Source organism: Marmota marmota, unplaced genomic scaffold (genome assembly GCF_001458135.2).
Source record: "Marmota marmota marmota unplaced genomic scaffold, marMar, whole genome shotgun sequence".
NCBI classification, from domain to species: Eukaryota; Metazoa; Chordata; class Mammalia; order Rodentia; family Sciuridae; genus Marmota; species Marmota marmota.
Genome location: NW_026000019.1, coordinates 22,603,421 through 22,629,719, shown reverse-complemented (window position 1 = coordinate 22,629,719; position 26,299 = coordinate 22,603,421). Strand labels below are relative to the sequence as shown.

General features: G+C 51.9%; 1 protein-coding gene and 1 long non-coding RNA gene across 8 annotated transcripts in view; one reads left to right on the top strand and one right to left on the bottom strand.

Moving 5' to 3' along the window:
• Positions 1-24,333, bottom strand: part of Adcy10 (adenylate cyclase 10) — a 56,649-nt gene extending 32,316 nt beyond the window's left edge. The window contains exons 1-17 of one of the 5 annotated variants that reach the window (XM_015491881.2): positions 23,694-24,333; positions 22,656-22,760; positions 21,679-21,717; positions 21,441-21,584; positions 20,018-20,223; positions 18,058-18,151; positions 16,640-16,728; positions 13,793-13,984; positions 12,426-12,544; positions 11,981-12,057; positions 9,994-10,183; positions 9,664-9,719; positions 6,984-7,137; positions 4,843-5,035; positions 3,940-4,026; positions 3,210-3,484; positions 1,586-1,722 (exon numbers count right to left, since the gene is read on the bottom strand). In XM_015491881.2, the coding sequence (XP_015347367.1) occupies positions 1,586-1,722; positions 3,210-3,484; positions 3,940-4,026; positions 4,843-5,035; positions 6,984-7,137; positions 9,664-9,719; positions 9,994-10,183; positions 11,981-12,057; positions 12,426-12,544; positions 13,793-13,984; positions 16,640-16,728; positions 18,058-18,151; positions 20,018-20,223; positions 21,441-21,584; positions 21,679-21,717; positions 22,656-22,760; positions 23,694-23,841 (2,305 nt within the window). In that variant the 5' untranslated portion in view covers positions 23,842-24,333. Of the gene's footprint in view, positions 1-1,585; positions 1,723-3,209; positions 3,485-3,939; positions 4,027-4,842; positions 5,036-6,983; positions 7,138-9,663; positions 9,720-9,993; positions 10,184-11,816; positions 11,944-11,980; positions 12,058-12,425; positions 13,202-13,792; positions 13,985-16,639; positions 16,729-18,057; positions 18,152-20,017; positions 20,224-21,440; positions 21,585-21,678; positions 21,718-22,655; positions 22,859-23,693 lie in introns of those variants that run through there. The other 4 variants (XM_048810079.1, XM_048810082.1, XM_048810081.1 and 1 more) reach the window with 4 other exon arrangements.
• Positions 10,563-19,147, top strand: LOC125618684. 3 transcript variants are annotated; one of them, XR_007350069.1, is made up of 4 exons: positions 10,563-10,701; positions 11,463-11,649; positions 14,527-15,187; positions 16,304-19,147. It is a non-coding gene; the product is annotated as an uncharacterized LOC125618684 (long non-coding RNA). The 3 variants fall into 3 exon arrangements; XR_007350067.1 differs by lacking the exon at positions 10,563-10,701 and having other exon boundaries at positions 11,316-11,649; positions 16,304-19,146; XR_007350068.1 differs by lacking the exons at positions 10,563-10,701; positions 11,463-11,649 and adding an exon at positions 11,921-12,054 and having other exon boundaries at positions 16,304-19,146.
• Positions 24,334-26,299: the final 1,966 nt, after the last annotated feature.

Below are 26,299 nucleotides of genomic sequence, written 5' to 3'. Positions count from 1 at the left end.
CACAGAAGACACTGAGAAGTTTTAAAGGGGGGAAACACTTGACTCATTTAATCTTTTAAACTTTTATTAGTGCATGTTAATCATACAGGATGCCAGGATTCACTGTGGTGTGTTCCTGCGTGCCCATCTCATACTTTGATCATTCTCGTCCTCTCTCCCCATCCCCTCCTCTTCTCTATAATGTCTCCCTCTTACTCTCTCGCCGCTCCCCTTCCCCCACTCCACACAGAGGGAGCACAGGACACGGGTTCTTCTATCTGGTAAGTCTCACTGACTTATTCAGAGATTGCTGCTCTCCAGTCCTATCCATTTTCCTGCAAATGACGATTGTTCTCTGTGATACTCCAGTGTATGTATCTGCCACATTCTCTCCATCGGTGACAGACACCTAGTCTGATTCCACGACTTGGCTACTGTGATTTGTGCCATGATAAACATGGGTGCAGGTGTCTTTGGAGTATGCTGACCTCAATCCCTTTGGGTAACGACCCAGGATCGTATGGAAGTCCTAATTTTAGATTTTTGAGAAATGTTTATCCTGATTTCCGTAGTGGCCGTACCAGTTTACACTCCCATCAGCAGTGTGTAAGAGCTCCTGTGTTCCCCTGCATCTTCAACAGCATTTATTGTTATGTGCCACTAAATTCAGCCCCAGAGGAAGAATCTGACCCTGCAGACTGAGTGGTGACCGAGTGGTTCAAGCCGTCAAATCACCATCGCTCATTGAAAGTCACAAAAATGAAAGATCCCCTTCCAGGGAGACAGAGAGGCGAGCTCTCTCCCTCTTCTCCTGCCACATACAACTCAAACACAAGAAGACACCCAGGAAGAGGGGGAGCAGACCAGCTGGGGACCTGGGGACCCAGGGAACATCGTGGTGGAGAGCTCCTGGGTTTCTTCTGCCTCACACCTACCAGACTGGGAGCTGCAGAATCCGGCAGCTCAGAAACACCTCTCAGAAAAGCCTCAAAGCGAAGGAGCTTCCGTCTACTCTCCGAACTGTATACTCAGCCCGCTCTCTGGCCCCTCCTCCTCTGGGCAAGGAGATTGTTTCCCTGAGTTTCCAGCTGGTCTGGGTCGTGCCATCCCTCGCGGCACGCTCCGCAGCGTGGGCCCTGTGCGCAGCCTCCTGAGCTAGCACTTCACCTCGGGCGCCGCCGAGCTCTTCAGGTCTGACCCTGGCGGCTTTCCTGGCTGACCCAGGTGTGTGCTGGCCTAGTTCAGGGGTCTGGCCTCTTTGTCCTCTTACAGTTTGGGTGTCAGACCCAAGGTTTTCGCCCCTGACCCTGCAGGAAGCCCTCTGACCCTGCAGGAAGCAGCCTGTGGAAGGCCCATTCTCAACACTTTCTCCACGTTAAGGACAGTGACAGAAGACGACTAAGTGCCCGGCGTTGTGGTGCACGACTGTCGTGCCGGCAACTCAGGAGCCCGAGGCAGGAGATGGTGAGCTGAGGCAGCCTGGGCAACTTAGTGAGACCCTGCCTCAAAACAAAAAGCACAGGGGGCTGGAGACGTAGCTCAGTGGCCGAGCACCCCGGGCTCAACCCAGTACTGAAACAAGAGAAAGAGTCCGCGAGAGACTTACTGAACAGGTTGTTCCAGGTCACCTTGGTCTTCTCCTCAGGCTCCATTTGCTGGAAAACGAGCACCTGGTGGCGGTCCAGGTTCTTCAGCAGCTCCTCGCAGTAGTAGGGGACCCCGCAGCTGCCCTCCACCAGGTACCTGCCGGCAAGACAAGGCGGCGGCTCTCACTGCAGAGCGCCTGCCGCCACTCGAGACGACCCCCTTCCCATTCTCCATGTGCTCCACTTTGCTCTCGAGTTTCAGGGGTTGCCTTCATCTGGTTCTTTTTCTTTCTCTTTTTAAATTACATAAAACATTTTTATCTTCCCAAAGTTAAAACTAAATAAAAGGTACATCCTCAGTCTTGCTTCTCTTCCTTAGATACAGGTAACAACTGGATGCATTTTTGGTTTATCCTTCCAATACTTTTTCTAAAATATATGAACAAAAGTGTGCATGGGTGTACACACACACACACACACACACACACCCCTATTCCACTTTTCTGAATAAAGGCATAGCACCAACCATGCATCCTGCTCCTCCCTGCCGATCACAGGTGTCCCTCACATCTGTTTACTGCCCTACAGTCCTCCGGGATTCATGCATCCTAGGGTGTTGAACTTAGCTCCCCTTGGAGATGGACATTGGATAGCTTCCAGTCTCGTATTAATACAAATAGAGTTTGACAGAAACTTTGTACATATGTGACTTCATATTTGTGTCAACACATCTTTGAGATAGTCTCCTAGAACTGGGATTGCTGGATCAAAAGGAAAATGCAGGTATGTAGAGAGAGAGAGAGCGGGGAGGGGTAGAGAGAGAGCCCAATGCCTGACTGGAGTTATTCTATTTTGAGCACCGGGGACTGAACCTTAGGGTGCTCTATCACCTGAGCTGCATCCCCAGCCCTTTTCTTGTTGTTTCAGGATAGGGTTGGAGTTATTTTAAATGACCCCTTGTCCAAGCCATCTTCCTTCCAGGAGCAAGGCAACATCGTTAGAAAGAACAAAAGCAGAGAACAGGAGGGTTGTCAGCAGCCAGCCCAGGAGAGACACTGTCGTCTGGGTGGGTCAGCACCTGCCTGCAATTCCAGCTACTGGACAGGGAGAAGCAGCTTAGCGAGACCGTCTCTAAATGAAATAGAAAGGGCCCGGATGCAGCTCAGGGTTAGAGTGCTTGGCTGGCGTACTCGAGACCCTGGGTTCCATCCTGAGAGAGAGAACTAGTGCATGCTGTCAGGGGGCTCATCTCAAGGCCCCAGTGGAGGCACCCTGAGGAGCTCGGAGAGTCAGCCTGGACAGCTGCCACAGACAGACCACACACCTGCCGGCCACGGGGGACATGGTGGGTCGCAGGCCACAGCCTGCCTTTCCCACCACCTTCTGTGACTGTGCTCCTAGTGACTGTTATCATGGGTAGACCACAACAGGTAGACCCAAGTCCAGCTTGATGCAGGGGAAACACCCGCTGAGCAGGGTGTGGGAAGGGGCAGCGTGGAGCCACAGGAAGAGGTGAGCAGCACCACCCCACCAGGCACAGCATGCGGCCCCTCTAAAGGAAGGGCCAGAAAAACACTGGACAGGCATTTGCAGGCACATCCTGGAGCGTCTGATGACCTGGGGGCGGCGGAAAGCGTGACTTACGTCTCCAGCTCTTTGGGGATGCTGCGCACGTTGAGGTCAAGGCAGACCTTGTTGCGGATGTCGCTGGGCTGCATGGGCCCCAGGGTGATGTAGGTGGTGTTCCTGTTCTTCATGATGGCACTGGCTGCCGCACAGGGAAGGCCCACGAAGGGCGACAGGGACATGATGATAAAGATGGGGACCGTCCGGATGAGCTTCTCCATGAAGGTCCAGGAGGCCACGTCCACAAACTGGGCCTCATCGATGATGAAAATGATTCTTTCCTCCTTCACTGTCTGGACAAGGTGACAAAAGAGAAAGAAAAATGCTGCAGGACTTCAGGGCTTTGTGCTCTGCGGCAGGCGGCGTATCCGTGCTGTCTGATGGTCTGTTACGGTGAAGGGAAAGAACCAAGCCGAATCTTTGTCTTTTCAATAACTCTGCATGAATCTGAATTTCAACAACTTACAATTCATATCAGTTACGACCAGTGGACTCTTATTTGGGCAAACCTGGGTATAATGATGATGGAACGGAAGGAAGTCAGGCAGGCAGGAGAGGCGAGCCCCAGGAGTGGGCTTGAGGGACTCCTCTGAGTCTGTTTAAATTCTGAATTGATTCTGAGCTCAAAGCTGGAAGACTGGAAGAGAGGGGAGCACCTTTGGGTCCAGCTTTCACGTACTTCCAAATGTTTCCCGGAGCCAGAGCCCCTTGGGCAGGTGGCCAGTGGCTGGCACACAGGTGCTCTTACCTGTTCCAAGATCTTCACGAACAGTGCTTCCAACTGCTTCTGCTTTCTCAAAGTGCTCATCCTGGAAATCTCCCGAGAAATAGGGAACTGTATGAAAAATGATGAGAACACTGAGTGCAGGAAACAGTGAAGGAACTTCCAGCTGTGTGACCCTGGGCGAGCCACTGAGCTGCCTGTGCCTCCAGGGAGATCCTCCTTGGATGTCCTTATGTCTTTTCAGCCCTGATGGCCTGTCCTGGAGCCAAGGGAAGAAGAGAACACACCCAGTGTTTGCATGGGCATTCAGTTGTGGGAGAAAGTGACCCTGTGCTCAGGCTGGCTGGGACTGTACAGCTCTACCGGAGAGGAACCAACAGGTGGCCATTAGCCAGGCGCACTGGCACACACCTGTGATCCCAGCCACTCAGGAGGCTGAGGCAGGAGGATCAGAAGTTCAAGGCCAACCTGGGCAACTTGGTGAGACCCTGTCTCAAAATAAAATGTAGAAATTTTTAAAGGGGCCAGTGAGGTAGCTTTGTGGCAGAGCACCCCTGGGTTCAAGTTCCAGTACCACACACACACAACCCAACAAAACCGGGGGCCGTTTGGGACTTCTTGAGTGTGGTATTTCCAGATACCTCCAGAAAGTCTTCTGAATGTGGATGTAGGGGCTGGGATGTGGCTCGAGGTAGAGCTGTGCATACATAGTATGTGCAAAGCCCTGGCTTCAACCCTTAGGACCTTGGTACTGTTAAGAAAAGAACATGGTGGATTTTCAGGAAGGATTGGGAGCTACTTCCTCACCACCTGGTGCTCTAGTGAGACAAGGGTAATAAAGCCAAGGAGATGTCAATCACGAAGCCTCAAGGAGTGGCTGTGCTTGCCCTGTGGCCCTTCCCTGCAGAGCCCAGTCCTAGCGGGTACCTGGACGTGGAAGATGTCGTTGAGGAGACAGTGGAACTTCTCGTCCAGCAGCCTCCTGACTCTGCTTTGAAGGTTGCTCTGCCGCTCCTTGTAGTGTCTGCAAGTGTCCAGACCCAGCACGTTGGCCATGAGTATCTGGATGGTGTAAAAGTTCTGATGGAAGCTGATCTTAGTCAACGCGATAGCAATGGTTCTGTTCATGAGAAACCAAGAGTCAGAAGAGAGTTTGGCTTACGGTTTTCAGAAATACCGCAGTGAAGAGGAGCTCTGAGTCCTCTGGTTCAGCCGCGAGGACCGACTCTCCAGGCTCCGTGGCAGCTGCTGCTTTCTGCTGCCGACGTTCCCCTTCCCTGTGCACCCTGTGCACCCTGTGCACCCAGCTCCCGTCACCTGGCCCGGCTGCCCCTGCCCCTGCCCCATGGATCTGACGGCGGCGCCCCACCGGAGCCTGAGGGAGCTGGCTGGTTGCCCACTGGGCTGAAGGTGTTGCTCCGTGGAGGAGCTTACCTCGGCACAGGGCCCTGGCCTGAGCCCCGTCCTGGGAGGGGCGGCCCACCCCACCGGATCACGCCTACCCGGAGCTGTTCATGGTTCCCACTGCCTAAGGGCCTGCATCCACGCTCCCTTCTGTGACATGAGACTTCCCGAGGTCTCACCGTCAGCCCTGCTCTCGGCCTAGTGACCTTCCTTCACTGCCAGCAAGTGGATGCATCCTCGCCACCTTTGCTGAGGTCATCCGTGCATCCTGGAGTGTCCCTGGAGTTGCTGGTGGCCCCACGTGGCCCCTCATGGCTGTTCATCTGTTAGCCTCTCAGGCTGCTCCTGGAGACCCTCCTTGCTGCCCAAGGCTGGGTCACATTCCCTTCTCCCTGAGGGCAGCGATCAGGTATTGCTCGGGATCATTGATCCATCCCCCCAAGTCCTTGCGCTGAAGTCATGGCCCCAGGGATCTCTCATTTGAGGACAGGATGGTTAGAGAGGGATGAGTTAAGATGAGACCTTATTAGAGATGGCTGGGTCCCCGAACCCCCTTGTCTGGTGTCCTTATGAAAAGGGGAGATTTGGACCCAGAGACTACAGGGGAAGCTGCCACGTGCAGACCAAGGCAGATGTCTGGGTGACGCTTCCACAAGCCAAACAGCATCCGACGGGGCCGGCCAGCTGCCAGAAGCCAGGAGAAAGGCCTGGGAGAGCTCTTCTTCCTCGACCCGGGAGGGAGCAGCTCAGCTCTGCCTGGACCCTTGGCTGGGCCCCCAGAACTGTGAGACCGGCTTCCCTGTTGTCAAGCCACCCCGTCTGTGGTTCTCTGGTGACCTGCACAGCCCTCAATGGTCCCGGACCCTGTGGGACCTGGTAAGTGCCTACGTGAAGGAACGCCTCCCCCCTGCTGTGGATCAGCCCTGGCAGTGGGCAGGGTTTTGAAACGGGCTTTTCTCAGGCCTGACATTGAGGAGTGATAGAAATACAGGGGTCAGCAAGTAGTTTCCCCTTCACCCCTTAGAGGGACACCATAGTCATCCTTGTGGTCATCATTACTGTCACTTCTGCAAGGGGCCAGGCAGACTGTCCCAGAAGGGGCCTTCCACACCCCACACATGAAGATAGAGGAACAGTGTAAGATATTATATTAGCTCCGCCTTCCAGAGCAAGTCCCCAGGACAGTCACTGTTCCACTCACAGGGTGACAAACTTGTGTGTGTTCTGCTGGTGAAATCTAGCCCTGATCACAATGTCTGTGCTAGTGGTTCTCAACCTGTGGGCATGTTGGGATTATTTAGGAAGTTTAAAATACCCAAGCCCCACCTGGCTTCAAATCAGGATTTCCAGCAACCAGACCAGAAAGTTTCTCTTTTCCTTAGTTCAAAATATTTATCAGGGCTGGGGATGTGGCTGGGTGGTAGAGCACTTCCCTTGCATGCATGAAGCCCTGGGTAAAATTCTCAGCACCACCAAAACAAAAAGAATTAATCTTGTTAATTCATCATCAAATTTGGCACAGGGTCATATCACCCCAAAATATTCATCATCATCTATTTGGTGCAGGGTCATATCTCCCCAAAACTATTGAAATGCCAAGTAAATGGAGCTGCTCTCTAAGGGGGCAGGACCTCTGACAAGGAGAGAGAATTCCCAGGACTCACCTGTGGTTCTCACCTTGAGCCAGGTACTCAATTTCCATAAGTATCTGGCTTTTTCCGTATCCAAATAATCCTTCGTACATTAGGATTCGGCTGCAGTTAGACATCAAGAATTCCTTCATGGTACGCATAAAGTATCTGATCTCTTTATCACGCCCTATTGTTTTTATTTATTTTTTTTTAAAAAAGAGGAGCAAAATCAGCAACACAAAGAAGTCCAGATATTTAAAAAAGCACAGAGGGACACCCCCCTCCAAGACTATCCTAGGAATTTACATGGCATGGTTCAGACTTTACTGAGGCCCTGCAAACTTTTTAAAATCTTTCTCGAGAATTTTCCAGTTAACAAGGTGATTTTGCAGTTGTATTTTAGTACCACAGTTGTAAAAGAAAGTTGATTTTTTTTTCCTGTGCTGGGGATGGAACCCCAGAGCCTCTTGCACGCTAGGCAAGAGCTTTGGAACTCAGCTACAAGCCAGCCCCTCAGTAAAAGTATTATTTTAAACTCATTATAATTCCATTTAATTTGCTCATACTAAATGGAATTAAACCAAGTCTATTAATACTAAAGCTTGCTTTTTCTTTCTACATCATACTAGTAGTAAACTATAGATTTATTGAGATTAGAGCTCTAATACTGAACAAATATAGAGAAAACATTTTTATTTCCAATTCTGTGATGAAGGAAATCTTCCCTCATAAATGCAAACCACATCGTCTCAGGGCTGCTAAGAAACGTTATTAGGGTTAAGAAAATCCAATTCACCTCCAGAAATCATATACATTATTATTACCATAAGGGCAACCTAAATTATTTTTAAAAGTAAATTTTTTTTCCTGATTATAAAACTAACACTTGCTCACTGTGGAAAATATGGGAAACTCAGGAGAAGGAAAAAAGAGCAAAATAAAAATCACCTTGGGTTCCAACCCTGTCACTGTTATTTTTCTTGTGTTTTTAAATACAAGCTCAAATCAGAAGCTCAGCTCACAGCCCTTGAAACTTGGGTGATAGGAGAGAGGCAAAAGGACCATGATTTCAAAACATGGAGCATTTCTGTCAAGTGACTGAGGGACAAGATGGGTGCCGGGGAGCACCTGTAATCCCAGCAGCTTGGGAGGCTAACGCAGGACGATGTTCGTGAGGTCCTAAGCAACGTAGCCAGACCCTGTCTCTAAATAAAAAATTTAAAAGCCTGGAGATGGGGCTGGGGATGTGGCTCCAGCGGTAGCGCGCTCGCCTGGCATGCGTGCGGCCCGGGTTCGATCCTCAGCACCACACACAAACAGAGATGCTGTGTCTGCCGAAAACTAAAAAATAAATATTAAAATTCTCTCTTAAAAAAAAAAAAGCCTGGACAGCCATTATGAAGTCAAACAACAACAAGTNAAGCTGGACTTGGGTCTACCTGTTGTGGTCTACCCATGATAACAGTCACTAGGAGCACAGTCACAGAAGGTGGTGGGAAAGGCAGCAGAACACAACAGACACTAGTATGGCAATATGTAAATCAATGGATGTGAAACTGATGTGATTCTGCAATCTGTATTTGGGGTAAAAATGGGAGCTCATAACCCACTTGAATCAAAGTGTGAAATATGATATATCAAGAATTATGTAATGTTTTGAACAGCCAACAATAAAAAATTTAAAAAAGAAAAAAAAAAAAAAGCCTGGAGATGTGGCTCAGCGGGTAAGTGCCCCTGGGTTCAGTCCCCAGCACCAATCAAGACAAACAGAAGAAATACTTGGGGACTAAGGGCCAACTATCACTTCTTTGTGGGACAAAAGATTGTGGAGGACCCATCTGTAATTCATGGATAAAGACTCAGATATTAATCCAAGTGTAGACATTTTAGGAAAAGCAGCTGTGTGCTTTACTTGTTAATGTAAGTATCTGGATATAGATTAGCAAGAACCACTCTACACACCATATGGCTGTGTGTGTGTGTGTGTGTGTGTGTGTGTGTGTGGTTCTGAGGATGGAACTGAGAGGTGCTCTACCACTGAGATCATTCCTAGCTTTTTTATTTTGAGACAGGGTCTCGTTAAGTTGCTAAGGACCTCACTAACTTGCCAAGACTGGCCTCAAACTTGTAATCCTCCTGCCTCAGCCTCCCTAATTGCTGGGATTATAGATAAAAACCACATCTGGCTCATCTATCTATATCTATAACTATATCTATATCTATCTCTATATATATTTATAATGCTTTATTTATTTATTTTTATATATGTTTTAAAAGACACAGGTTCTTGCTGTGTTGTCCAGGCTGGCCCTGCACACCTGGACTCAAGCCATCCTCCCATCCTCTTGCCTCAGCCTCCCAAGAAACTGGGAGCCCAGGCACACGCCAACACACTGGCTTATGTAACATTTTTAAATAGGTGTAAGTAATCCTGGGTGTTAGAATTCCGTGGGGATGGAAGTGGGAGAGCATATGTGAGTGTTCCTGGAGTATTGCTACTTGTCTCTTTCTTGGCTTGGAGTATGGTTCTATTCTCATTTTGTGATAATAAGCTGCAGGCTCTTATGGATGCACTATTCTGGATGTCCTGTGGTTTCGGGCTGGGTGTCAGTCAGTGATGGAGTGCTTGTCTAGCATGCACAAGGCCTTGGCTTCGTCCCCAGCACTGCAAAAAAAAAAACAGGTTTTTTTCAAGTCAAGTCTTACTACCTACCCAGCAAAGGGTAGCCCTCATTTCTGTTGCAGATGAGGTATGCCATCCCAAACATGCTGAAGGAGAGAAAAGAGGTCAGATTTAAGATGGGCAAGATGAGGGCCCGAGCGTCTGCCTCTAGTCCCCAGGAGTCTCCCTTTCCATCTCCAGCAAGAGTCTGTCCCTGAGTCCAGGGACCCTGGGCCGCAGGAGGGGAGAGGAGCTCCACTTGGTGATGGAGTCCCACAGTCCTGCACATGCTCAATGAATGTCTGTTGCGTCTGCTCTGGAAGCAGGGCCTGGGCAGGCCAGACATCCAACAGGGACCTGGGAGAGGCCACCCACACTCACACTTTCTCATTCAGGCCCAAGCACTGATAGACTGGCCCAGAATCGCCAACACCTTTCATCGCTTTCTTTGGAAGCTCTTTAAAAAAGTAGGCTGGTAGGTTGCTGCCGTTGTAGGTGACAGAGTCACAGGTCACGATTCCTGGGTAGTACATCATCATCCTGGCGGCTATGTTGACTTTTTGACCAATGACTACAACAGGAAGGAGAGAGTCAAAGAGCAGGGTTAAAAAAAAAAAAAAAACAGCCCTTGAACTGAATGTCATTTGAGGGTCATCCCAAGGGCATTCACCTGTCACCTCCCTGGCCACTCATGAGTGACACAAGCATTTGGCCTTCTAGTATCCAGTCAGTCAACAGCTACAAACTCATGGCCCACATGGAACTCACTTAGGCAGCAGCGAAGCATCTTCCTCACTTGGGAGGCCCAGAGGACACTGCTTGGGGTGGGAGGACCAGGGACACGGGGAGGCTCTGCAAGCCGGGTGGCCAGGCCTGACAGCTCCCCCATGGGCTCTAGCTGACCTCTGCCACCGTGGGAAGAGCACGCAATGGGACTGAACTAAACCAGGCACAGACCAAGTGTGCACCGTGTGGACCTGAGTCGGTGGCTGCTGAAGTCAACGGGGCTGGAAGCGGGGTGCGTGGAGGACGGGCAGAGGGACACCTTGAGCGGGGACGCCCTGCAGTGCCTCTAACTACCACACACAGGTACTTGGGCTTCAGCTTCCTGTCCACCAGACGGGATGACACTATGACTATCTCAGAGGGTGGTTTGTGGAGATTAATGAGTCAGGGACGGGGCCGCAGCCCAGTGGTAGGGCTCTTGCCTGCCACAAGCAAGGCCCTGGATTTGATTCCCCCACCAAAAAAAAAGAGAGTTAATATATGCTCACATCTTTGGGTGGTGCCTGGCTGCTTGTAAGCACTTATTTAATATTACTACTAAATGAGCATTAGATATTTCATTTTAACATAAACATTCCTTTTTTTTTGTTTTCTCTGGTGCTGGGGACCAAAGACAGGCCTCACACATGCCAGGCAAACTCAGTACTACTGAGTTACACCCCAGCCAGGTCATCCTTTTATAAACCTTGTTAAATGAAAGTTATAGGACGCCATTGTTTTGGACTAAGTTCTTGCACTGGGCCCCCAGAAACCAGAGTAAAACTCAAAACAGACTCCCCCATGCTAAAGCTCCATGTACTCCCACCCAGCTGCGATCTGGACTTGAGGGAAAATCAGGAGCAGGAAACGCTGGTTCCCCAATGGGCCAGCCCCAGTGGCAAGCCGCTGAAGCTCCCCGCCTTCGTCCTTAGGCCAGAGCTGACCTGAAGCTGACCAGTCAGGCCCTTCCCCATTGTCCCCCGTCCTGCCTTCCCAGGACACCACCCAGGGACCAATCTGCTTTTTGTTCTGTGTCTGCTGTCTCCCGCCTGCTCTGCCCTTCAGGACGCCACTCTGTTTTACAGAATGAAGCCTTGCCCGGTCCTGAATGGTCTCTGAACTAGTCTGCCCTTTGACAAACTCTGTTGTGGGGAGCTTCACCTCGCATTCAAGCCCAGATCAACAATGCCCGCGGCCCACCCTGCCCCACCCTCGCCTGTCCACTGCCCACCGAGGACTACTTTGAAGGAAATCTTATGGTGTCACTTGGACGTAAGTATCTCGGGAGCTCGGGGGTGTCCAGTATGTTAGATGCCTTATTGCTGAACCTCGCGGGAGGAAGGGGAGTAGGGATCTCAGCTACTCGTCCCTACTCTTCCGTGAAGGTCGTGTTATTTTCAGAAATGCCAATAGTCATCATTTTAAGAAGGGGTCCTGACCTATTCCAAGAGCGAGGGCATTATTACAAAAGCGCCACTCCATGGGTAGGGCCTCCGGCTCCTCCCTCCAGCGCCTTGTCCCACACAGAGCTCTCAGTGACAGTGCTCCTGCTGGGCTCCCTGCTGCTCCGCCCAGGGCCGGCGCTCGGGCTGCTGGGGCTCACCCGTGTACTCGTGCCTCACGGTGTGCCCCACGATGCCACAGAAGACGATCCCACTGGCAACGCCGATGGACACGGTGCTGGCGTGGTGGGGGAGGGATAGATAATGAGCACTTGCAGAATGACAGGAGCAAAGAGGCCTGGGAGGGGGGATGGTGAAGGGGGACCCAGCGGTGGTTCTCCCAGGCGGGATCCGCGTAGGGCAACTGCACGGGGCCTGGAGAGGAGCGGGAGGGACGAGGCCCACAACTGGGCCCTTAATTCTTTTCCTCCTCCTTCTCTGTCCTGGGCCCCACCCCCATATCTTTTTTGTGTGTGGTGCTGGGGATTGAACCCGGGGCCTTGTGCAGGCGGGACAGCACTCCACCAAATGGGCTGTATTCCCAGCACCCCCATATATTTTCAAAGGGTCAGGGGCCCCCCGGGTGGGGTCAGGGTCAACACTCACTGGATCTTGTGGACCTGAGAGCAGAAGTCGAAGATATCCACAGCACTCTCCAAGGCGTGGGAGAACTCGTCAGGGGCCTTCTCCCCGGGGAAGCCAAAGACGCAGAGGAAGGAGCAGCCCTGCGGGAGAGTCAGCGAGGCCAGTGGCACTGGACTCCCAGCCCTGGAGCCACTTCCAGTCTCTGAGTGGGACTTCCTCTAGTGCCCGTTCCTTTGGGCACCCCCTCCTGTCTGCTCTCCTGTAGCCCACGTCTTACGCCACGGGTTCTAAGTTAGAGAGCACAGAGCAGAAGGCGCCAGGTTGGCAATTAGGAATTCTGCACTCTGCATGTCTCAGGAGGAGACCATCCTGCTGGGCAGCACGGCCAGACCCTTCTCAATCAATCAATCAATAAACAAACAAAAGAGGAGCGGCAGGTAATGAGCCAAGGCTCAGAGATGCTCAGTGACTCGCTGGGGTCACACAGTACCCTGGGAGCCTTGCCTGAGAGACTTCACAGACTGTTCTCTGAGACCCTGTGCTCTTGGGACCCTCCTGAAGGGACGGACGGTGAAGTGGGCACCCAGGGCTCAGGCTGGAAGTGAGCACTCCTTGGAATTCCTGCAGTTCTCACAGTCCATGGCCCCGCCCAGCTGAGCTGGCAGAGGGCACTCAGTGGCTGCAGCCTCTGTGAAATGCCCACTGAATGCCTGCTGGAGGAGCAAGCAGATCACGTGCCCTGCTCTTAAGAGACAGGGAGTCAGTTCTCACCACCACTTCTCAGGTCACTCGTCCCTCACAGAACAGAACTAAGACCCGGACTGAGAACAGTGAACAGGCACTTGAGAGGCAGAGATGAGCCACAGATGAAAATGCTGATGTGGCTGGCGGCCCTGATGTGGCAGGCAGCGCCCCTGATGTGGCAGGTGGGGCCCCTGATGTGGCAGGTGGGGCCCCTGAAGTGGCAGGCGGCCCCACAGGAACCAGCTCCTGGGCACGCACTTCCTAGGCTCGGCCCTAAATCCCTGGGAATCGCCTTACACAGTGGGCTGGAGCCGTAGGAGCAGGGAGAGGGAGCTGAGCCTGGGGAGCAGACCAGGAAGGCAGGCCACCCAGGTCTGAGCCCTGTCCCCACTTGTCTCAGGATCCAGGCCTCCAGAATGGGGACAACGACAGCAGCACCTATTGCTTGGAGCAGTCGTGAGAAGGAAAGGAGTGCATGTGTGCAAAGTACCGGGGCAGTGCCTGGCACCCAGTGGGTGCCACGCACAGAGACTGACACCTCTAGGTCAGATTTCCACCTGTCTGTCCCCTCCACTGGCCAACAAGCTTGGCCGTGGACATTGACCTCAACTGCTGGCAGGTCCCACCCCTTAGCTCATGTTTACCTTGTCGAACATGAAGACTTTATTGATCTGGCCTCGGAAGACCTTCAGGACAGAAGTGATGTGCACACAGGCATCCTGGATGGCCGTGCCTATGACCTCTGCTTTGTCTTGCTCTTTAAACATCAGGTTCACGAACACAATCGTCACCGGGCGAAGCTCAGACAAATAACCCCCAAGTTGTTTGTCGTCGATCTGCGGGATACAAAGCAGCTTTTTGGGCCCTTGTGGTGGACCCTTCCTGGCTACGCCACCCCTGCCCCACACCCAGATTGTCCCTGGAAGGAAAGCAGCCTGGAGAGGCCAGGAAGCTGAAGCTGTCAGGGTGTGTGGTCGTCGCAGAGCCAGCCTCCCGGAGCTGAGCTGATGGGAGTGGCCTGGAGTGGGGTCTACCCCTTGGGATGTTCAGCCAGCAACCACTCCATCTCCCCAAGGACCAGCTCCCACATGCCACTGTGAGGCCTCAGGACAGGGGGAAGGGCTGCTGTTCTCATGGCCTCTCTTTTTCTGACAGTAGGATAAGAGTGTCAAGCTAGGGCTTGGGGTTGCAGCCCTGGTAGAACTCCTGACTAGCATGCAAAGAGCCCTGGATGCCTTCCCAACACCTCCAGAAGCAAACAAAAGTGTACTATGTAATTCAGCCTTTTCATAACCCTGTGGCTTCTGGAAGATTTTCACATTACATTCACTCTCTCTTCAGGCAAAATAAAATCAGTTTTATTTTTCCCATTTTACAGATCAGATAATACATGGAGAAGTGTCACAATTCCCCCAAGGTCCTGTGAGGAGAGAGCCGCAGACTAGAATCCAACTCTGCAGACCCTACTCCAGCAGTGCACATGGCACCAGCTCCTGCCTCTCTGGTAGTTCATCTAGATCCCCTCTCTGCTGCAAGTCATCCACAGGTGGTGCGGAAGTCAGGAGCGAGCATATACTTGGACCTCTTACCAGGTGTTCCTTCGTTATCACCCGCGAGTGATCCTTTTCCCTGGGAGTCACCCTGATTCCGTATCCCTCCTGCAGACCTTGCTCCCACCTGGTTGCCCCAACCAAAGCATAATTTGTTATGTCCCTTGGGGCGGTGGGAACGGGTGTAGGAAGTGGCTTTCTCCAGGGTAGGACAATAGCAACACCAGCATTTGCCGCTAGGCAGGTGACTTTAGGGGCAACCACCCCTGCGTAGCAGCTGTGCTCCTTTGAAGATGTTTGGTGTTTTGTTTGGGGCAGACGCAGCCCTGCAGAGGAGCTTGCAAGGAACCAGCCCTGACCACGGAGTCAGGGTCGCTGGCTCACTCCTTCTACAGGACCCAGAAATTCTCCCCCCAGGTGTCCCCGCCTGGGTTCTTGGACAGGTGACCATGACCTGGTCTCAGGAAGGCGCCCTCCTCCGTGTGTGATGTGAGTATGTGGGCGTTTTCCCAACCCAAACCCCTGCTGGCCAGCGCCCTGCCTGGGGGAGATGGGATGGTCCCAGTGCTCCTGCTCCTGCCCTGGCTGCAGACAATGACCGGCTCTTCGGCCTTGGTGGGTCTCCTGCTTGCTGAGTGGTTCTGCCCCCCAGCCCCAGCCCCTGACACTGCAGGCAGTTTCCACACTGGGCTGACCGTGGAAGGTGTGTTCTAATACCTTTTCAATCCCCACACACCACGAAGGCCTCTAATCACAGGTCAAGCTGGTTGTACAAAAATGTCCTGGAGGACACAACTGCATTTTGATAGGATTAAAACAGATGTACGTCAGAACAGTGGATAGCCCACGCCCAAACTATAGTATTCATTCAGACCAGGGTCGAAATCCCAGCAGCACCTCTTATACCACAGGAGTACTAGTTTTCTCACATGTGAAACAGGGTTATGCTGGGCATGACAGTACAGCCTGCAATCCCAGCTACTCGGGGGACTGGGGCAGCTCGTCCGAGGCTAGCCTCTACAGCTTAGCGAGACCCTGCCTTAAAATAAAAAAATAAAAAGGATGTAGCTCAGAGGTAAAGTGCTCCTAGGTTTGGTCCCTGGTGCCTAAATAAATAAGTAAATGCAATAGCAGAGTGACCGGCGTGTGGCGAGTGCTGAGAGCTAGTTGGGATTCCCGTGGCTTCGTGGATTTGAAAGTCCAGATCTAAGGGAATGGAAAGGGAAGCTTTGGGGAGGTGAGGGTAGTTTAAAGTGTTCTAATTACCTATATTGTTAAGTCTCAAAACTAATGCAAGAGCCTTGGAGAGACGCTGCCCTGACACTCACGTATTCCAGTGTGCCCTGTGGCACCCAGAACGGGTGCTCCTGCATCACCTGCTTGCAGCTCCTCCTGCCTGTCCAGTCGCATAAGGCAACACAGCCTGACTGATGCTTTGCTTTGCTTTGCTGCTGCTGCTACTTCTTCTTCTTCTTTTCTTTTTCTTTCTTTTTTTTTTTTTTTTTGTACTGTACTGGGGATTGAATCCAGGGGCTTAACTACTGAGCTACACCCCCAGCCCTTTTTATTTTGTATTTAGAGACAGGGTCTCACTGTGTTGCTTAGGGCCTTCCTGCAGACGCTGGCTTTGAACTTGAGATCCTCCTGCCTCAGCCTTCCAAGCCGCCCCACGGCGCCTGGCCTCTGGTTGATGCTTGTTGTCACAGTGGATCTACGAATAAGGCCACTTTCATCTTTTTTTGTGCTGGGACTGAACCCAAGGCCTCGCACATGCTATGCAAGCTGTCTGCCACTGAGCTACGCCCAACATCCCAACCTAGGTAGTATCCTGGTTTGAATAATGAATTTCAAGTTTGTCATCTACATATACAGAATGTCCTAATTTCACTAGACAATTTTACTAGCCATTAGTAAAAGCCAAAAATTCAATTATGAACATACCTGCTTCAAAATGTTTTCCATCACATACTTTTGTAGGGACATCTCCAGTTTAGGATCAGAATCCAGGATGCAGGCAAGCCTCAGGAAGTCTAGGAGGGCAGGAGGAGAGGAGGAGGGGTGGACTTAGCAAGAGAGGCTCTGGTCCCTTGGCCAAGGGACATCCACGTTCTTCCAGGCTTGCGTTTCCCAAAATTCAGCTGCATGTAGCTCTAAACCTCGATCTCACTTTCATCGTGCTTTGGAACTTGGGGAGGTGATGCCTCTGGGCTTCATCTAAAGCTACAGCCAAAGGAATGGGAGTCGACAGAGCGCATGACCCTAGAGGAGGATGCAGTCAGAAGGGCAGGAATGACAGGCAAGGACAGCAGGAGGGTGGTGACGGCTGAAGGAAAACGCAGGAGGCCTTTGTTTTGGACTAAGCTCCTACAGGGGCCTGACCGGGTTAGGTCAAAAGGGAGCCACTTGTCATGAAGCTCCAGGTCCCCAGATGAAACCCAGCTGCGTCTCTGACCTTCTGGGAGAATCAGGACAAGAGGGATCAGCAAACTCTCCCAACAGAACAGTGTCAATTGGCACAACTGACACATGAAAAGGCGCTCGAGGCCGATGGATGCTACCAGGTATTTTTCTGTCTGTCTCCTTGGCCCTGCTTCCCAAGAAAGTCACTTTGAAATGACCAGTCACTTGTTCTGCTTTGATCCTGCTTCCACAGCCCTTCTCTCTTTACAAAACCAACTCGGTCTGCGCCCCTCCTCGGAACCCTTACTCTCCCTTATGGACCCAGGTGTTGCTTGATTCTGGACTCACCAACTACAGCCAATGGTGATCTCTAAATTGTCGTAATTTTGTCCTCTGCCTCGGGCGAGGCTGGAGAGGAAGCCATTGAGCTGGGCTTACTGGTGGCTGAGAAGCAGCCCCAGACAGGGAAGAGGGCAGAAGCTTGAGAGCAGGGACAAGGTGTCAGTGGCTCAGCCTGGCACGCCCGACCTGGCTGCTCAGGAGGCTGAAGCAGGAGGATGGCTGGAGCCCAGCTGTGATGAGCCAGGCACCCCAGCCCAACCCAGCCTCCACACAATTAAGATAAAGAAGAAATAGAAGACTGAAGAGTGGAGAACCATAGCCAAGGTACACTGTGGGTGCGTCAAGAAATGGGGCACAAGAACAAGCACAAACAGATCCGCACGATGCTCTTCAGAGAATTCTGAGTCTTGAGTCGGATTCAAAGAGGCTTCACTTTTTCTTTCATCAAAGGGAAACTCAGCCAAAGCTTGGAAGATGAGGACGACGGGGACCAGTGTCCAGGGAGAGGGTGCTACTGAGAACTGCTCTTCTAGGGGACGAGAAGCAGTCCCTGGGTTGCTGGTAGGACCGGGGGTTGTGTTGAGGAGCAAGGGGTCACCTACATGGAGGGTACTTACTTTTGTGTTCACCAGGATAATAATTCATGAAGGTCATACACTTCGTGAAAAATTCCTCAAAGTTAAAAGAAGGGGGTGGTTTTAAGAAGTTAACCTAAATAAAAGAAAAAGAGAAGTTTTCACTTGTTCTGAGGGTTATCTGGTCCTTTAGTGTGAATTTCCAGTAGAAATTCGGGAATATGCTCTTGCATGTCTAGGTAAACAGTGATTGGTGTTCTTCAACACAAAAGATCTTTACTTTATAAAACTGAAAATTTAAGTAAAAATTTTAGAGGTTGGGGTTATAGCTCAGAGAGAGCATGTGCTTACCATGTGGGAGGCTGAGTTCCATCTTCAGCTCCAAAGAGAAAAATTTTAAAGTTTCTCCAACTATTCACTAAGATTTCAATGTTCACCTAGGCACTATGGCACTTGCCTGTAATCCCAGCAACTGGGAAGGCTGAGGCAGGAGAATCAGAGTTTGAGGCCGGCCTCAGCAGCTGAGCAAGACCCTGTCTCACAATAAAAAATAAAAAGGACTGGTGATGTAGTTCAGTGGTAAAGCACCCCTGGGTTCAATCCCCAGTATCCCCCCCTAAAAAAAGAAGAAGAGTGGGAGAACCATAGCCAAGGTGCATTGTGGGTGCGTCAAGAAATGGGGGCTCAAGAACAAACACAAACAGATCCACACGATGCTCTTTCATCAAGAGAAACTTGGCCAAAGATATTAAGGTTAGTCCTCTGGAAGGGCCCTCTGTGTATCTGGGTATATATACTGAACATTGAAATCTTCCTTCCTTCTTTCTTTTTTAAAAGATTTTATTTATTTATTTATTTTTGGTACTGAGGATTAAACTTTACCCCTGAGCTAGATCCCAGTCCTTTTTACATTTTGAGACAAGTTCTCACTAAGTTACTGAGGTTGATGAGGCTGGCCTTGTCCTCCTGCCTCAGCCTCATGTCCTCCTGCACCCCACCCCATGCCCAGCGTCTGGAGTATTCTGCCTTCTCTGCCCCCAAACACATAAACTTTGTTTGATAGTGAGAATATGTGCAAACTGTATTTTTATACCTTTTCTGAAAGTCTAAAATCAATTCAAAATTAAAACCGTTTTGAAAGGTGTGAAAATGACGGCAGGTGGGGACATGGCTGCCCTAGCCAGCTGGCTCCTGGCTTGGGCGTGGACTGAGGAGCGGGAGTGGGGGGGGTGTCGGTGGTGGGAGGGTGGTGGAAGGATGTCCCGGGCGGGAGTGCCTCCCACCTGGGCCTCATCTCCGTGGTGCCAGCCCCTCCCTGCCCGCTCAGCTCTCCTCCCTTTTCACACTCTCAAAGCACAGGGTACCGGGGACTGAACCCAGGGGCGTTTAACCACAGAGACACACCCAAGCCCTCTTTTATATTTTATTTTGAGAAAGGGCCTTGCCAATTTGCTGAGGCTGGCTTTGAACTTTCAGTCCTCCCGCCTCGGCCTCCAGAGTTGCTGGGATTACAGGTGTGAACCACCATATCTGTCTTCAAGGCACTGATTCTCTAACTAGCCATTTTGCCAGGACAGTTCTAGGCAAGAAAGAGGCCTGACCTCCCTCCAGTGGCCTGGCTGTCATCACTTGCCTCCAGTCCTCATGCTAGTGAGCATTAGCCCTGGGTAGGAGGGTGCTGGGTAGGGATAATCAGGGCCAATGGCTGCCCCCCAAACAACTCCCTCTGCTCCCAGGTAACAGCCAGCAGGTCCTTCCTTAAGCAAGGTCACTAACCGTCCCCGCCCCTGCCCCTGCCGAGGACCTCAATACCTCAATTCCACATCCTTAGGCACCCACAGTAAGCCTCCTTTCTTCCTCAGCCCACCAACCTGGCTCCTAAGCCAAAGCCCACTTAGTCTAGCCCAGACTGGCTCCACCCTGTCTGCAGCCCAGGAATGTTGGGGAACCAACCTCTGGCACAAACTGGCAGGACGTTCTGCAGGCAGCAAGTGACACCTACCTTAACTGCTCTCTGATCCGGAATCCTCTCAATTTCAATCATGTTCCGATCGCAGAGCTGCCAGCAGTTGGGTGACAGAATGACATCGTTCATTCGGGCCATGTTCTGTGCAAGGCGCACATCATCCACCGCCTGTCCAATCACCAGGAAGTAGTTGCGTGTGTCATCTCCAAAGACCAGCATGGAGATGTGGCCAGCAGCCAGCCCTGGCAAGCAGGGGAGCCACAGGTGGGCACAAGTCCTGGGGATTCCCAGCAGCACAAGCTGTTGGAGGAGTCAGAATATTGACTCCTCTACCTCAAGGCAAATCCCCTTTCCAACGTTTTACATAAGGATCAGAGAATGTCCCTTCCAGGCTCAGGTCTTCTGAAATGCCCCATTTGTTGAAGCTAGAAATTTCAGCTACTAGTATCAGCCTTTCTGTGACAATTCTGTCCCCAGATGTCCCTACCAATGCCCAAAGTTATTTTACCTGGTCTTTGGTTTATTTGTACATAATGGCAATAGAAAAAACTCTAATAATCCTGATTTGGGGAGGATTTTCATTTTATAAGAGATTGAGGCTTCGACTAAAATGAAACCTTAGAGTCCCGCGTTTAGACATGGCCAGAGGGGAGGGGAAACGAGTCTTGAGGGTTGGGGCTCCCGTCATTCTCAAGAAGGGTTATAGGTCCGTCTCTCTAGGTGTTTACTTGGAAAACAAAAAGAGGGCTTTCTTTTTCCCCAACAGAACATGTAATTTATTTGAAAATTTAAAATAACAGCAAAAGGGGGCAGAGGTTAAAGGAGGCGAGGAACAGTTAATTGGATGACCTCTGACGTTCCCATCGGCTCTGACAGAGGCTCCCGGGGTAAAGGGTTTAGCCGATCGGACACTGACACCAACATCCGCTACGTTGCTATGTGACTCATGGTTTGCACTGCAGGATCCTATTCCTCGCCTGTGAAATGGGCACAACGATTCCTTCACCCTGGGACAGTGGTCAAGGGGAAGAGCTGGCTGCGTAGTGTCCGCAGCACTGTGGGAACACAGCGGCAGGAGCCGCACTCCGCCTGACCTTAGGGAGTGCTGCAGACAGCGGGAGCCGTGGACCGGCTTTTGTTGCACATCATTCCTACAAGGGGGACAGGTGGCCCCCATCTGATGTCCTCGCTGAATCTACCCAATGGCAAGCTACCCTCGGTTGTGCTTGATGCCACACGATCTCGAGAAACAGCGAGATACAGTAATGCCAGCCGCGGCTCTAACAAGGACCCTCTGCTCGGTGGTGCCCGTGTGCCAGCTACTGAAGGAGCCACGCTGCTTTTGTGGTAGTCCACTGGGCAGGCGTCACGGCCGGCCCAGATTCTCTCAGGTGGCGCACGGCGCTCCGCCGGTCTCCAGAGCCACCCTCTCCGGCCCCGCAGCCGCCCAGGAGCTCACCTATCTTCACGCGGACGTCCAGCCCTTCTTCAACCTCCTGGGCCTCGAACAGCCCGTGGATCTCCAGGCTGCACTTGATCACCACGGTGATGATGTTCTTCAGCTGCTTCCGCTCCACCTTCCACAGGGCCAGCAGCGCGTCACCTTTGGGAGAGACACGCGGGACTTGGGGCCTGGGTGGAGGGCAGCTTTTGTGAGGTGCACTCTCAGCCAGCCCCCCCCCGTGCGTCCTCCATACCTGCAAACTTCAGGATGTCTCCCCCGAACATCAGCACTTCTGAGGAGAGACAAAGGGGGTCAGCTCGCTCTGCCTCCGCCACTGGCCAAGGGGTCCTTGCCACAGGTGCAGCAGCTTGGTCTCAAGACACCTCCCACCAGGCCCAGCGGTGCCTCCAGGCTGTCAGGAGCACGCTGGGCCAGGCCTCAGGGCTCCACTCTGTGCCTGTGGGGATGGCTGCCCTCCTCTGGGGACAAGGTGGGCTTGTGTGAGTGTGTGTGCACATGTATGTGCCCATGTGACAGGACCCCACCAGCACAGGAGGCAGGAAGTGGGGAGATCGCAGTCCACGGGGTCATTGCGGGTTTGTGCTGTTTGTCTCCACTGCGCTGTAAAGGGACATTTTCTTCTCTGAGCTGCGCATCTGCACGGACTTGCTGAGAGCTACCGTGCTGAGCAGGGTGCAGAAGGAATCGGCCATGTCTGCTTCTGTGAGCCTGAAGCGCTGCCTAGAGGGTGACCTTACGGCATTGCCAGAGAACTCAGAGCTGATGGCCCTGTGGGCATAGAGATCACCCCACCCGCAAACCCTTCTCTTCATGAACAGTTCAAATTATCATTGCAAACCAGAGGCCGGCAGAGGTGGAAAGGGGACCTGACCCCGCTGGGAGGGCTTCAGGACACACGGTTGGGAGACCCTGGCCCTGGCTCATTATTTGCCACTGGGATCTGCTCACGCTCTCCCTTAGTCTGGGCTGTATGGAGGCCAGATTTCAGAAGAGCTGAGCATGCTGGGTGCACAGCACCTTTCCCTCGGGCCATCTGTGCCCTGAGGCTTGTCCACCTCCTTCAGTGTGCCACAGCCCATGCAGGGAAAGACCTGCTTCCGACACACTGGGGAAGGAAGTCAGCTGGGTGACTGCACTTGGCCACAAACAACACATAGGGAAGGAGCAGGCGTCAACACCTCCTCCAGCCGGGGCCGTGGGGACACTCACTCTCCACGATGGCGCTAATGTAGTAGTTGAGGATCTCCACCAACTGCTCGGCCCCGCGGTCCATGTACATGGCTGTGCTGAACTTCTCTGTCATCGCAGTGAAACCTGCAACAAATGTGCAGCTGGCTTTCTTGGCTACTCGGAGGAACAAGCTGAGCTAGAAGATGCGGACCATGGCTGCGCTCGAGAGCAGGGGACTTGTTTGTTTCTTTTCCTTTTTGTTTTTTCTGGTACTGGGGTTAAACCCAGAACACTCGGCCACTGAGCTACATCCCCTGAAAGGGCCACACCAGGTGCGGTGGCACACACCTGTAATCCCAGTGGCTCTGGAGGCTGAGACAGGAGGATTGCAAATTCAAAGCCAGACTCAGCAACTTAGTGAGGCCCTGTCTCTAAATAAAATACAAAAAAGCATTGGGGATGTGGCTCAATGGTAAATGCCAATCTCCAGTACCGAGAGAGAGGAGAGAGAGAGAGAGAGAGAGAGAGAGAGAGCTTCACTAAATTGCTGAGGCTGGCCTCCAACTTGCCATGCTCCTGCCTCAGCCTGGCCCTGGCTTTCTGGGATTACAGGGGTGCACCACTGCACATGGCTCAGAGTTTCTTCTTAATGATCTTTTGGCTGGTCAGGTGTCACACATGCAGCCTCCTCTATCTGTGTTCATTATCTTAGGGGCCAAGGAGAGGTTCCAGATGGCTCTTTTTTTCAGACTCTCAACTTGTACAGTGATGGCTGCAATTCCTGTAACTGGGAATAGAACTTTCATTCCAGGAGAATAAAAACACACATTTCAACTCCTTTGAAGAAGTGGCAAGTTCGAGGGCCATCATTTCTGAGTTTGCTTTGATAGGAGCGGGAGTGGGGTTGGGGCATGAGTCAGTGAAACAGGAGTAGGGACGCTGGAGCCTGGAGTCCCCTCCCTGGTGTGGGACGTGGGCCTCTTGAAGCTCTGCCCACGACTGGCAGTTGAGGTGGTGAGGACCAGAGAGCCAGCCCAGAGGCTCAGGCCCACTGGACAGGGCCCCTTCAGCACTTGCCTGAAATGTCCACGAACATCAGGACTCCATCGAAGTAGTCCACAGAGGGTCGCTCCTGAGAGTAGTCTCCGTAGACGATGAGGTCGGGGAGGTGAGCCGCGATCCTGACGATGGTCCGGTCCTGCAGTTCTTCTCGCCCCGTGCCCATGCTCAGGACAAGTGCTCAGGACTTCCTGGTGACAGGAGACGGTCCTCAAATAGGCCTTCTAGGAAGAAAAGTTGGGGATGGTAGAGTCTGACACATTCGTGGCTCAATTTCCTATTTCTCATTCTCTTTTTTTTTTTTTTTTTTTGGTATTGGGGACTGGACCCAGGGGTGCTTGCCCACTGAGCCCCATCCCAGGGACTCCCTAGGTTGCTTAGGGCCTTGCTAAGTTGCTGCTTCAGACTTGGGATCCTCCTGCCTCAGGCATGCGACCCGCACCTGGCCCATTGCTCTTCACCGGCTTTGTTCCGACCTGGCCTTGCTGATCTAGATGGCTGGGAGGTGACAGTGGCAGAGTGGGTGAGTCGCACCTCAAAAGGACCCCCTTGAGTGCATCAGGAAAGCCCTCACAGACCTTGAGGCCCTCCAACCCCAAACAGCCGTTGCCCAAACACACGCCTGCCAGGGCAGCAAGGCCGTCACTTCCACGCAGGGACAGCCCCTAGCGAGCCTGGGAGACGGTTCCCCTGGCCAGACCCTCTCCTGTCGTCCTGCGTCAGTCCCTTCCCCCTTTTTCCTGTCTTATATCTTTCCTTTTTTGAAAAATTAGATAAAAGTACAGGTGTGAGGGGCTGGGGGTGCCGCTCAGCAGGCAGAGCGCCTGCCTCGCGTGTGTGAGGCCGGGTTCGATCCCCAGCACCACAAACAACCACAGTGAAGGTGAGTTTTCTTCTTTGTAGATGAATGTGGAGTATTTAATGCACAGGCAAGAAGTCGCATGAGTCAAGGTCAGTGTCCAGTACAGAGTGGGAGCTCGGGGGCCCCGGGAGGCCTGAGCGGGTGAGGCTCTGGGAAAGGCAGCCTGGAGGTCGGCAGAGCTGGAGTCTCAGCCCCCGCCCGTGGGATCGGAGGAGAGCAGGGTTCCCGGGGCCTCCTTCACTCTGGGGAGATCAGATGCTCAGGCCCAACTCTGCCAGCCAGACGGTAACAGTGCTCCAGGTTTTCCAGAGCAAACCGATTTCTGAAACAAGAGAATTTACTACAGAAAAGGAAAGAAAAGTGGTCACTTTTGTTTTCGTTCTGGCCAGCAGGAAGGAACCGGTTGGTAATTTCAACCAGAATCAGGTCATATTGGGATGCAGGAGTATTCAAAGGAAAGAGTAAGCCCGCCACATAAGCTCCTTAGACTTAAGGGAAGCATTTTCTTTTTTGGGGGGATGGGAGTACTAGACAGTTAACTGAGGGGGGCTTTACCACTGAGATACAATCTCCATCCCTTTTTTAAATTTTTTTTTTTTTTTTAGACGGGGTCTCAATGAGTTGTTTAGGGCCTCACTAAGTTGCAGAGACTGGCCTTGAACTTGTGATCCTCCTATCTCAGCCTCCTGAGTTGAGCAATTTCTTTTAATGTTAAGGAAAATGTTAGTATTTTTAACAGATAAGCTTTAGAATTATGGAAACCTCTAAAAATGAGTAGTACATGTTAGATATCCGGTAAACTTTAAAAGGGAAATTTGGGGGCCAGGTACGTGGGCTCAGTGATGGAGCGCATGCTCCGCATATACAAGGCCCTGGGTTTGATCCACAGAATGAACAAAGAAAAACAAAGGTGTGAGAAACTGAACGTCCAGACTCAGTTCAGACTTAGGGAAAATGCTTAAGTTAAGAAAACTTCAGAGGGACTCTTTGGCTTTATTGAGAGCAAAGAAATCAACGAGGAGTAAGGACAAAGCTCAACCTCCATGCTTCTGCCTCAGCGTTCTCCGCCGTGGGAATTAGAGAGGATAAGGCGTACTGATGAACTTCTTTTTTTCTTCTTTTTAAAAGGTGGTTTAAACAATAAGGAGTTTATTGGAACATACATCAGTGTGTGGGTGGGGTAGGGAAAGCTCCACCATGGGAATCTGTGGCCAGCTGATACCCACCAAGAGGGAAAACCTCTGCAGACCCCCACACCTCCCTGGCCAACGCTAGGTCTTGCCTGAGCCTTACTCGGGCCAGCAGGAGGAAGAGGACCCAGCAGCTCTCTCCTCATGACTCCTTAGGGCTGGGGAGCACCAAGCTCCCCCTCCTGAACACACTGGGGACCCTGTGCAGATAGGACACGTGCCTGCCTCTCTGAATCTCACAAGACCAGGCTACAAGGGGATTCCAGAAAATGCAGACCTGTAAGTCCGCGGTGTCTGTCAGCTCACCCAGGTCATGTCCACCAACAGCTAACCCAAACCTCAGGGGCTTGTTTCTTGTTTATTTCTTGCTCAAATTACCTGCCTGCTGTAGGTTGCGTGGGGCTCTCCTCAGTTGCTGCCTTCACTTGGGGACCTTCTCTTGAGAACAGGCAGTGGGAAAGCAGGTGGGTAAACTTGTTCTCCTCCCAGAAGTTACACGTTTCTCTCATGACATTGACCAAAGTATGTGACAAGAACACACCTCATTTTGGGTAGGCAGGAAAGTGCAATCC